The sequence below is a fragment of the Serinus canaria genome, chromosome 17, assembly GCF_022539315.1.
Source record: "Serinus canaria isolate serCan28SL12 chromosome 17, serCan2020, whole genome shotgun sequence".
NCBI lineage: Eukaryota > Metazoa > Chordata > Aves > Passeriformes > Fringillidae > Serinus > Serinus canaria.
In genome coordinates, this window is record NC_066330.1 from 8581899 (window position 1) to 8594463 (window position 12565).

General features: G+C 48.7%; 1 protein-coding gene across 1 annotated transcript; it reads right to left on the reverse strand.

Moving 5' to 3' along the window:
* Window positions 1-2285: 2285 nt before the first annotated feature.
* Window positions 2286-5744, reverse strand: ATP6V1G1 (ATPase H+ transporting V1 subunit G1). The gene is made up of 3 exons (XM_030233106.2): window positions 5592-5744; window positions 3834-3934; window positions 2286-3026 (listed from the first exon to the last, which is right to left on the reverse strand). The coding sequence occupies exons 1-3, from the start codon at window positions 5671-5673 to the stop codon at window positions 2853-2855; spliced, it is 357 nt and encodes a 118-aa protein (XP_030088966.1). The 5' UTR covers window positions 5674-5744; the 3' UTR covers window positions 2286-2852.
* Window positions 5745-12565: the final 6821 nt, after the last annotated feature.

Below are 12565 nucleotides of genomic sequence, written 5' to 3' on the forward strand. Positions count from 1 at the left end.
TCCAGCCTGAGCTGCCCTGGTCCAGCCCCAGCCGTGCCCTGGCTCCTGTCCCTGTCCCAGAGCAGAGATGGGAGCTGCCCCTCGGGAGGAGCTGCAGCCCCGGGGAGCTCTGCCCTCACTCTGCTCCAGCTTAACAATCCCAGAGCCCTCAGCTGCTCCTCACAGCTCCTCCAGACCCTTCCCCATCCCTGTGTCCCTCCTTTGGACACTCTCTCACACTGCAGTGCCCATAGTGCCCCCAGGAGCAGGAGCCTGGTGGTATTTCCAGGGATGGGAGCCCAGATCAAGGTGATCTCACAGTGGTGTGTGGGCCCAGAGCAGCTTCTGCTCTTTCTGTGGTACATGAGCAGGCTTTGGCTCAGTCCTGGGGGACAGTCACAGACCCCCAGAGTGGTTTGGATTGGAAGGAACCTCAAGAGATCACCCTCCCTTCTCTCTGCCCACAGGGACTACTCCCACTATCCCAAGTTGCTCCAAGCCCCATCCAATCCAGCCCTGCACACTTCCAGGGATGGAGCAGCCACACTTCTCTGGAAGAATTCAGATACAGATTTGTTCTAACAGCTGCTGTGGGCTTCACTCCTACTCCTCAAACTTCCTGCCAAATGCCCCAAAAATCAGATTTCAGGGGTAAGAAGCAGCGTGTCCCACTCCATACCTGTGTCAGGACTGTTCCCTGCAGAGCATTTTTCTGGCACAGCCTGGCTTAGGCACACAGGACTCCCTTTCCCAGAGCATCACAGGGCAAGAGGAAAGAATCTCAACTGGAAATAAAATCTCTGCACTGCACAACCCAAGGCAGCCTTCCTGGAGAGCAGTTTTGGAAATGCTTCCTTCAGTGCAAAGCTGGAGTCACTCTCAACAGTTAAGTTTCAGGGAAGTGTTACAGAAAATTATTATTCTTGTAAGACATTAACAATTCTGCATGTTCTAAAGGGAGCTTCTTCACAGCACATTTGCCAAGGAGATATAATCATGGAAGGATGGAGGGGTTTTTTTCCCTTTTTCTCCTGCTTCTGTTCTAAAGAAGGATAAAAGTCCTCATTAAACAAGTGAAACTTATGAACCAATATGAGAAAGTGGAGCACACACTTCATTTTTTCTGGACAGAGTCTCAGTCCATCACTGATAAGAGAGGGAATGAAATTGCTAATTACAGCCTGGAGCAAGGAGGGCTTTGAGGAGCGTCCTGCTGGAGCCTGAGCACCTGCTCTCAACAGGGAGAAATGTCTCATCTCCAAAGGACAGAGTGAAATTACCACGGCTGCAACCTTTTACGAGGCCATAACACCTCTCCACATTACAGCACACGGATTAAAACTGCTTTGATCCTGTTCTGCTTGTACCCACCTGGCTTCTCCCCCAGCCTGGCACATTTGACTTTGCAAGAAGCTTTTGTTTCAGTTTTACAACCTGTTTAATAGCTTCAATTCCTGAAGAGATCTCTCCAGGAGTACAGCGTACTACCATAAAATATGACAAGAGGAGACCCCAGAGCTGTCTGCTCCTGCCTGCAGGACTCACATCCACATCCACCCTGCTTTTTTCCCTCCCTATCACCATTCCAAAGGTCCAAGAGGCTTGGCAATGCCTCACTGAGAAGCAGTGGAAATCAAGACGTTCTGAGGAACAGAACAGCATCCATGAGGCTCCTTGCAAATATCCCAACCTGCACAACTCCTGGGCCAGATCAGGGACATGCTGAGGTCCCTTTTCCACAAAAAGCCTGGAATTTGAACTCAACAAAAAAGCAAAGCTGCATTTAATATTCTGCTGGTAAGAGAAAAAAACCACTGAGACATGAAACCTCTTGATTATTTGCGTGTATCTTTGATTAAAGAAGATGTGATGCAGACAACCCCAGAACTGTTCTTTCCCTCTGTTCCCAGGCACAGGATGCTGCAGGATTCAGGATGACCTTGGTATAAACACGCAGTGACCAGCACTGGACCCAAGGAAGGGTAATTACTGTGCAGCACCTGGCTATCAAACTATTCCAATGAACTGGCACCATTTTATTTCCCCTAATGGTCACAAGAACATTTGCTCCTGAAGGTTTTCAGAATGATCTGGCAGGTAAAGCATCAGTCTGGAGCCAAGAGGAGGAGCTCTGTAATGGGTTTTAACTTACCTGCTGTGACCTTCAGATATTGGCTGTCTCTCTTAAACTTTATTTTATCAATACTTGATGGTTACTTTGCAGAGCCCAGACTTCCAAGGTGCCCAGCAAGTCCTGCCAGCATTCCCAGAACAAGTCAGCAGGAAAAACCAGACTGAGCAGAGGCTTTGGAGTGAAGTGTTTTTACTTTCAGGTGTCAAAGAGCCAGACTTGTACCTCAAGCTAACAGCAGAATATACAGAGGATTCGATACAGAGAAACTCAAGCACCTGAAAATGATCAGCCAGGACTTGCACAGCCAAAGAATTCTTCTTACAGGGTTTAAACCCTGTGCAGAGGTTTAACAACACACTGAGAAATGCAGTTTGGTCAACAGGAATACAGGTACACAGGATTAACAATTACTGACACAGGCCAGCAGCTCTCTCTCTTTTCTCTTTCACAGAGGGAAGCCTCTCACTGCATACTATCACCATAGAAAGGGAGCATTCCTGTGCCAGCTGGAAAATATCTATTTAATAACTTAGCACACATCTGAGACATGGCCACTTCATGTTTGAATAAGCTCTGAATCCGTGTCAAAAGAGAAACTAAGAGAACTCCAAGGGCTCACTGAAATAATTTAACACATGGACAAGGAGGACAGGTAAGGTATGGCTAAGAGCTGTACATTCCACCTGAAGCTCAGACTTGACTCCCAGCACTGCCAGGACACTGCTCCCTGCTCCCAGCACTAGCCATTGATGCGGTAATTCACGTGGATCTCGGGTTTGATGTCACACACCAGGGACAGCAGCTGGGACATCACCACCTCCCGGTTCTTCTGGAAGTTCTGCTGGATTACACTCATCTTTTCCTGAGTCTCCTTCTCCACTTCAGTGGTGCAGCTGCCATGGGAGCCAAGGGCCTACAAACAGCAAAGGAAAGAGGATTCACCATGCCAAGCTCTGCATTTTGTTATTCTGGACCATCTCACACATTAATCTTTGTTGAGGGAAGATTAATTTTATTGTTCATATTAAATAAAGTACTGCTGCATTTTTTTTTGCTCAGATTTCACCTTAAACTTGTCCACATATTTCATCCTTAGCCCCTGCTTTTTAGCCTCTTTTACAGAATCATCGAATGGTTTGGGTTGGAAGGGACCTTAAAGTTGTTCCAACTCCCTGCCATTTATCCATTATCCACCAGTTCAGAGCATGAATTTCTAAGGAGTGCCCAAAATACAGGTCCTGCTGTACAGACAGCTGGAACCCCTGGGCACAGCTGCACTACAGAGTACAAGAAAAGTAACACCCAGGAGTCACTTTAAGCACAATTCCCATCATTCCATTGCTCCTACCCTTGGAGAATCTTTATAAAAATCTCAGCCTTCCCTTCTGGTGACCAGGGACACAGCAAGTGGTCTCTGCCATGTCAGCACCACAGGAAATGAGCCTGTGACAGGAGCAATGAGCTCAGTCTCTTCTGGACTCTGCTACACACAGCAGCTTTTGGGAGGCTGTCACTCAGGAGGTCATTAAGCTTTTTCCCTGCCAGTTGAGACCAACACACCACGTCCTGAGCCACTTCCAGGGGTTTTTCTGGGACACGTGGCTGTGCCTCACAGGAAGGCACTTGGGGAAGTGCTCCTCCTGCAACTCGCTCCACCCTGAGGGTGCTGCCAGGGCAAGGCAAAGGGGCTGAAAATAAGTGAGTGATGGAGAACACCAACCGCTGCCTCCTTGGCCTTGAACTCCTTCTCCCGCTGCAGACGGTACTGCTCGATCTCTGCCTGGGCCTCCTCCTTGGCCTGCTTCAGCCGCCGGTTCTTCCCTGCTCCCACAGCACAAACCAAGGCAAAGAAAGAGGAGAACGCACTGAGAGCGTGTTTTCCTCATGCACAGCCACCACCACAGTGTTTGCTCCCTCTGCAGGAGCAAACCAAACCCCCTCCCCAAGTGTGCTGATGGCAGGAGGAGCTCAGCAAACCACGGCCAAGGTCACTGAGCCTCCACCACAGAGCAGTGGAGAGCAGGGGGACACATCAGGCAACATCAGGTCTGGCTTAGTCACAGGATGAGTCCCAGACCGGTTTGGGCTGAAGGAACCTTAAAGATCATCCCATCCCACCCCCTGCCATGGCAGGGACACCTCCCACTGTCCCAGGTGCTCCCAGCCCTGTCCAGCCTGGCCTTGGGCACTGCCAGGGATCCAGGGGCAGCCACAGCTGCTCTGGGCACCCTGTGCCAGGGCCTGCCCACCCTCCCAGGAGAAAATTCCCTCGCAATATCTCACCTAACTCTATCACTTTCCATATAAAAAATCTCTCTCCCTCCTTTTCAAAAGCCTCTTTAAGGCCCTGGAAGGGGCTCTAATCTCTCCCTGGAGCCTTCTCTTTTCTCCAGTGAGCACCCCCAGCTCTCCCAGCCTGGCTCCAGCCCTGGGAGAAGCTCCATGGCCTCCTTGGGATCTCTACAGCAGCTCCAGCTCCTTCCTGTGCTGGGCCAGGGCTGGAGTTCTACAGGTGGGCTCTCACCTGAGAACAGGGGCACAATCCTCTCTGCCCTGCTGCCCACACTGGGCTCAGCCCAGGATGTGTCTGGGCCTAAAGCTCATGTCCAGCCCCTCAGCTACCAGAACCTCCAAGTTCCTCTCTGCAGGGCTTCTCCCAGTAAGCTCTCCAAGTGTGTACCCATGTTTAGGATTGCCCCAATCCATGTGAGTGTGCAGCTTCTGTGAAAACCCAAAAAAAGCCCAATAGAAAGAGCATTAAATCTTAGTCTAGGCCAGATCAGCTGTGAAACCAAGAGCAGTCCTGGCCACTGCCTCAACTTCCCCTCCTGGACTTCCCACCACATTCTCCCCTCCGAGATTATCATGAGTGGAGGAAACTACAAAAATCTGCCTCTTGCAATACTATCAGGGGGTTGAACTGCAAGCCAGAGCAGGTATATAAACAGAGATATACATATGTATTTGAAGCAGAAAAGATTTGCAAACTTGGGGGTCTTTGCAACCAGAATTTCTCTTGCATAACAGGAGAGACTAACTTGGCACCATAAGGATGAACAGCTCTATAATTACCGACATGGAAACACACTGTTTTCACCAGCTGAAGGCAGGAAGGACAGAGAGAGACACAGCCATGCCCCAAGCAAAGGCCAGGTTAGTGTGGCCGTGTCCTGCAGAGAGCCATGAGCCCCCGAGCTCCTGAGCTAGGCTCTGCCAGGAGGGTCCCGGTGCGGCTCCGACACCTCACACCGCACTGAGCCTTCGTGGGGAGCCTCCAGAGCTGCTCTCCTGGGGATCCCATCGAGCACCCCCGGGGCTGGGCTGGGCTGGGGGATCCCCGCTGCCCCCCGCCCTCAGCGCCGGGCCGCAAGGCCTGAGGCGGCCGCCCCGGACCGGGCCAGGCCAGACCGGGCCGGGCTCTCCCGACATCACACCCCCCGCGGCGGGACCGTGCCGTGCCGTGCCGTGCCGTACTCACTCTTGCGGGCCTCGGCCACCTTCTCCGCGGCGCGTTTCTCGGCCTGCAGCAGCTGCTGGATGCCCTGCGACTGGCTCGCCATGGCGGCCGCTCCGTCCGGCCGGGCCGCGGCAGCGTCACTGCGTCACGCGGGCCACGCCCACACCGCGCCGGTCGCGCCCTCGGTCACGCCCCCTCATAGTGAGAGTCCATAGCGCGCGGCGTAAGCCCCGCCTATAACCACACCCCTCGCTATTAGGCCCCGCCTATTGACACGCCCATGTCATTAGCTCCCCTCTGTATGCGTGACCACGCCCCCATAGCATCAGGCCCCGCCCCGTGGTTTGTGAGGGGAGCCCCCCGCCGAGGCCGGTTCGGTCCGCCCTGCCCCCCGCTCCCGAGCCCTTTCGGTGCCCAAAATCCACTTAAACCCCAGCAGGAAGGCGCTGCTGGGGTTTGGTTTTTTTTCTCTCGTGCTTTCTAATCGCTGGAACTGTGGCAGCCCCCGGATGAGCAGTGACAAGGGCACCAGGGATGCTTTGGTCCCTCCTGGGCTGTGGCATCTCCTCCCCACTGCTGGTGTCACCTCCAGCACAGAGCCACTGGTGCTCTGAGGGCTTTACAATAATCCTGGACATCCTTTGCCAGGGGCTCCCAAGTGTCCCCTGAACACCCCCATCCCTCCCAACCCTCACCCATCACATCCTGGAGGCCATGAAAGCCCTGAACGCAGCTCCCCTGGCACTTTCAGAGCATAAATTACAATTATTGTCAAATAATATCGCTCTGATGAAGCCTCAGAGCCAGGACAGTGACTCATTGCTGCCGGGAGAGGCGGGGGGGCTGCCGGTCCGCCTCCTCCATCCCCCGTGATGGAAGGGACAGGAGACAATGAATCAAATGCATATTTATAGTGCTGAATAGGAATTATGAGTGTTTTCAGGGTGACCTTCAGCTGGGCCCAGCCGCTAAGTGAATGGGCTTAGCGTGCCCATCCATTTGGGGGATATTTGCTTCAGTGAAAGATAAAAGGAAAGATGGGGAGAAGAGCTCAGGCCATAATTCTGGGGTTTGAAGGAAGGCTCGGGTGCTGGGATGGGGCACTGGGAGCCACTGGGAGCTGGGGCATCACAGCCAGGCTGTGCTGGCAGAAGGAAAACCCAGGAAATCTGGTCCTACATCATCTGTCACAGATGGGGCAGCTCCAGCAAGGGACACGCTCAGATTGTCACAGGAAATCATAAAATGGTTTGGGCTGGAAGGGGCCTCATTTACTTCCAAGCCACCCTGACATGCTGTCTCTATTCCAAAATATGTCACAGCCAAAAAAAATCTGGTGGGGTCAGCTGGGGCAGATCCAGGTTCCTTTACAGCAGCAACAACCTAGAAATGAGATTTTTCTCATCTGACCCCAAGCCCCAGGAGCCCCTGCCCTCCTCTCACCTCACACCAAGGCCACAAAATCATTAAATCTCCCTCTGACCCCCACAGCCCTCAGATGATGCCCCTGAGCGCCAGTCCCATCTACAACCCGCCATGCTCATTAGCTGTTCCTGTGTTTTCAGTCATGTTCCCTGTTAATTAAATCACTTGAGCTGAACCCAGGGGTGACCCCAGAGCAGGATGCTCTGAAGGGGATACCAGGGATCAAACAGGGTTTGGAGCAAAGGGGTCCAAAGGGGTCTGGCTCTGCCCTGAAGTCCCAGGCAGCGCTGGGGTGTTGTTTTTCTCCTGGGTGATGGTGATTTTCAGGCTCACAGCTTCTCTCTGTAAGGTGATAATGAGTACACTGCCCTTTTCTGTCCCCTGAAATACTTTGGCACTGATCACACTAAATTTTTAGACAACAATCCCTCTGAATTTCAGCTCTAGGTTGGTTAAAAAAAAGTGATGAATTTTTAGCAATTTCATTTGGACAGTTAACAAATGAGACAATAACAGTTCATATTTAAAACAATCTTTTGCTTGCTTTCTAGTTTACAATTGCCCAAAAGCTAATTGAAACCTCATGGTGTATGTCACATGAAACACATGTGAATCCAAAAGCTGTTGAAACAACTTCCCCATTCACTTAACACTTGAAAAAAATCACTTCTTTCTGCTTGCAAAAACAAAAACAAACCAAAACCCATCACTTCCAATCCTCAGACTTGCACAGGTATAAATAAAAGCTGCTGGAACCACTTGAATTTTACCAGAAATTGGTTGATAATTAATTAGCATCAGGAGTACTTCTGAGCTTGGCTTTTATTCCCTCAGACTCATGGAACATGAGCTCTTCACTTGCTATTAGAGGAGGCAGCTCTTGCTGACACTGACATTGGCATCCCTTTATTTGTCCAGCACTGGGCAAAAGACATCTGAGGATGATAAACTTCACCAATCCCAAATTTCATGCACCTCACATTCAACAGAGACTGAAGGGAGGATATTTATAGGAGGCTGAGGCTGGTCCTGCTCTCCAGGATGGGAAAACAAATTATTAAAATAAACAAATGAAAGGATTTTATTTTTCTTTTAGCTGTTTTCATAGATCACAATAATGAAAATTAAATTAAACACATCTCTTACTTAATTTTCATTCTTTTTCCAAAAGCTTTTTTTTTTTCCCTGCAAGCATTAAATACTTATTTTTATTTTACAGATGCATCTCTCCTCACTCTTCTTTTGTTCTACACTGGGTCACAACTCCAAGTCACACAGGTTCCTGAAATACCAGCAGGTATTTCTAGATTATAGGGCTTTCTATATTTCTAGAATCAAGGAAAAAAATACAGCTTGTTTTTGCTTTTTTTTTTTTTTTGCAATACATGCCATGTCTCATGATCCTGCTGTCATTAAGGATTCCCAGACATATTTGGGAAGAACGAGACTTTAAACAGTGTCTGGCCCCTTTCCAGAGCAGGTAATTACATTTTTCCTCTCTAAATTCCCTTGCACTTTCAATTGGATCCAGTATTATTCTCCATTCCCCAAGTTAAACTGTTATGCTGTGCAATTGTCTGCTCTTTCAAAGAGGTTTTGTGCTCGCCCCTGGGAACTGAGCTGATCTCTCTCTTCTGAGGTTTAATTCATTCACAGAAATGCACTGAGGTGATGCAGCTGCTGGATGTTGATAAAACATCATTGGTTGATAATTAAAATATGGTCAGTGAATGATTATTAACTAGCATTCGTATTTTGGATGAATTTTTCATTTATGAACAGAGTATTGAAAATCAAAGTACAGCATAACAATAGAATTTACATAGAAAAATCAATTAAACCCTGAAAGGCACAAGTTGGTGCCACTTATCTGTACCTGACCTATGCCAAGAATTTGGCCCAAATATCCCAAAATGAGAAAGAAAGCTCCATTTATCATCTGGATTTGCTCTGTGATCAAGGACTATTTAAAGCCCAGAGTAACCCGATTGCAGTGATGGAATTACACCGGAATGGACTTACATTGATATTGTAAGAATTGATTTTTTTTTAAAGCAGTTTAAGAAGCCATATTTCTGTGTCAGGCTCTGTTCTCCTCCTTCAGGATAAGAGAGCTGCTTTGGGGTGATGCTTGCCTGTGCCAGTGCCTTACATCACCCACCAGGCTCAGTTTCACATAAATCAGGATCTTTTGTAAGAGCCACCATGGGAGCTCTGTTTATATGTTCTTCTGTCAGCCTGAAGTGTCAGCAGGCCTTATTAATTCCTTGTCCACCAAAAGAAATTTCCATTCCTGTTTTCTTGCCATCTCCTGGCCTCCATCCTTAATCAGAGGTCAGGTGTCCTTTGCAAAGAGATAAATGGACACGAGACTGAGCGTTCTTCATGGGGCATCCATGTGTCCCATCCACTGGGATTCCTCCATCAGGGAACATCCTGGGAGGGCCCTCTTGGACCCTGGTCTGCACCAGGATTTTTGGATGTGACAGCAAAGCAAAGCAGCTCCTGGAGTAAATACAGCAATAAACAGCATCTCCTGTTGTCACTGATGTATTTTATGTAAATCCTTTCACTAGGATTTTTCTCCTGAGAAGCTGAGAAGCCTCAGAAAAGAAATGTAAACAATAATTATCTGATTGCTTGGAATGTTGTCTGGAGGTTGCTTCCCAACAGGTGCATCTTTGATTGGTCTCATGTGGATTGTTTTTAATTAATGACCAATCCCAGTCCAGCTGTGTCAGAATCTCTGGTCAGTCACAAGATTTTATTATTCATTCTTTTCTAGCGTTCTGATGACTTCTTTCTCTTTCTTTAGTATAGTTTTAGTATATAATTTTCTTTTAATATAATATATATCACAAAATAATAAATCAGCCTTCTGAAACATGGAGTCAAGATTCTCATCTCTTCCCTCATCCTGGGGACTCTCAAACACCACCACATCCTGTAATGGGGCAGCACCAAAGTTTTGCCTGCTCAAGGCAACTTCCAGTTCTTCACGAGAGCATTACTCTCACTCCACAGGGAAGAAACACACAGAAAATCTTGGTTTTTCCCCACCATAAAAGATCTTTTGGCTTCTCAGTTCCACTTTCTCTGCCCCAAATCACTGAGTAATGTCATTGTGCACTGTGGTACAGGCACACTGACTTCCAGTGATGGATGAGACAATCCCTGTGCACGGAGATTGTTTGGTGCTCGCAGCTCTTTGAGTAAATGGCACAGTGCAGCACAAGCTTCATTATCAATATTGCCTGGAAATATCAAAAACATCAGAGGCTGCAGTTTAATTTGGATGCTTATCATAAGCTTGGGAGAAATGGAAATGTGTGACAATAACAAAACACTGCAGCAGTGATGCCAAGCAGCCTCGAGCAGCTGATGAATTTCTAGGCCACGAGGGATGGAGCTGCTGGTGCTGGGGGATCCTTCTCCACCACTTGTTCAAACAAAAGTGATGCCTGGAAGTGACAATGTCTGGAGCTCCAGCAAATATCCCTGCAGCCGCTGGGGCCCGAGGAGATGTAGAACAAGAGCTGCTGCTGTGCAGCTTCCTCGTGGGACTGTTCACATCACTCAGCTGCAGGGCTCCTGCCTGCTAAATGAAGCAGATTTTTCTCCATAAAGGCAGTGGATCAAAAGACTCTTCACTGCACAACTTCAACCAAACACTTGGAATTACCCCAGGAAGGTGAACTTCCCTCTCTCCCAGCTCAGAAAGTTTGGAGACTGAAGCCAGACAACAAATAGCTCCTCCAGGAAGGTTTTTCAGAGGTACATAAGCACCTAGGCATGCAGATAGCTACCTAGTGGAACTAATTTGTTTACAACATTCACGGAAAAATCTTAATAACCAATGTCTATATTTAGCCTTAATGCCTTTGAAAATCCAAGCTCTACATCCCTGTGCTCACTGTCCCCATCCACTCCTGCAGGACTATGGGAAAAAGCCAAAAATAAACCCACAGCCAGCACGACCCTCCCATGGTCCTGATTTTGTTAAAACCAACCCAAAGGCTGCTGCCCAGTTCAGATTCTTAATTACCCAGCTCATTTCAAAGTCAAGTCCACTCAGTTTACCTGAATTACCCCCTGGTTCTTCCACTGCTCTCCCCTCCCCAGATCAAACCCCTGCTCCATCATGCTTGATTTCCATTGTGATTTGCCAGACAGCTCTCAGCTGCAGGGAAAAATAAAGTCAATCTATTTTTCCACTCCCTCATCCAGCAGCTTCATGCTCTGCCCAGCATCGAGCCTCATGCTGGCAGGATGAGTTCCACAGCGAGTGGCCACCACCAAAGCAGCCCAGAGCCATTTGGTCACCGAGTTTCAGAGCTGCTGGAGCAGGGGCTGCAATGATCTGCCTGACTGTGCCACGGGCTCAGGAGCAGAGTTTGGCTCTGTGTAATGGGATTGCACTTCAGTGGTTTCAGGATATTAATAGCGGGATTAACCTGAAACAGCTGCAGTAAAAAATTGATTATCAAGAACAATAAATCATCTCACACATGTAAGTAGCCTGGGGGTTTTTTGCATTGCAAAGCCATGAGTTTCTCTACAGGACTGTAAATCCCCCAGAACAGAGCAATACCTAGGAAAAATCCAACCAAAATATGATTAAACTATTTTGGGAATGCAGAAGGCAAAGGAGGAGAAGGCTGCTGGGTTTTACAGCTCTAAGATACAGACACAAGTAACGGGACTTCTTTTTCTGCCCCTCCCCACCTCTACCTGCTAACCACTTCTTTCCAGAAGACTTTGGCAATGACTTTGCAGGGCCTGGAGCCAGGACAAGTTGTGGCTGCTCTGGGCATGAAGGACATGGGAAGGATTGTGGCTACTTCAGCATCCAGCAGCTGAGTGATGACCTGCTCCCCCTGCATCCCAGAGCCCTGAGCTCCCTGGATTTGCTCCTGCAGTTTTCCATACACAAGCCCTGGAATGCAGAAGGGCTACTGCTAAAGGCCCAGCCTGCTGGGTCCAGCTGCCTTCCCCCCACAAGAACAAGGATCCAACAGAGCTGCAGTGTTTGATGGACACTGAAGCACCAGATACCCAAATCCACCCCACAAAATCCACAGCTGGAATGTGAATTGTCATTTCCATGGAGGCACAAGTGAATAACTGCTGCACGTGGGCTGAGTCATCTGCTCCCAGCTCCTGATCCAGACAGGAGGCCCCAGGAAGTGGCCCCAGGAAGGGCCCTGCTCATACCCAGGGAGCTGAATTATTCCTTGCATTGGGGCAGAATCCTTGTATGTACACATAGAACATCCCTTTCCTCCTCTCCCCCTCATTTAGAGAGCAGATGGAATTCAGGGCTGACACTCAGGATGGATTGCACTGAGCTGAGAGAGACACCAGATACACATTTCTGCAAAAAGCCCAAACTTCCCTGTTTAAATCCCTTTGCCATGACTGATGGTTGGTATTTAAACAAGAACATTGCGTTTTCTGAAGCAGTTTATCCACTTTAATTAAAAACTTATATTTCTAGAGCAAGACAGGTGTGCTGTACACCAGCAGGAAGTTACAGTCCCCACTTTGGGTTGCAGGTGGCTTTTTGCAGT

Bases quoted from the DNA above. Each gene is read 5' to 3' on its own strand.
- ATP6V1G1 (XM_030233106.2), bottom strand. From the start codon at position 5,673: ATGGCGAGCCAGTCGCAGGGCATCCAGCAGCTGCTGCAGGCCGAGAAA. The intron at 3,935-5,591 runs GTGAGTACGGCA...CTGTGGGAGCAG, and splicing joins GGTGGCCGAGGCCCGCAAGA to GGAAGAACCGGCGGCTGAAG. The intron at 3,027-3,833 runs GTTGGTGTTCTC...TGCTGTTTGTAG, and splicing joins TCAAGGCCAAGGAGGCAGCG to GCCCTTGGCTCCCATGGCAG.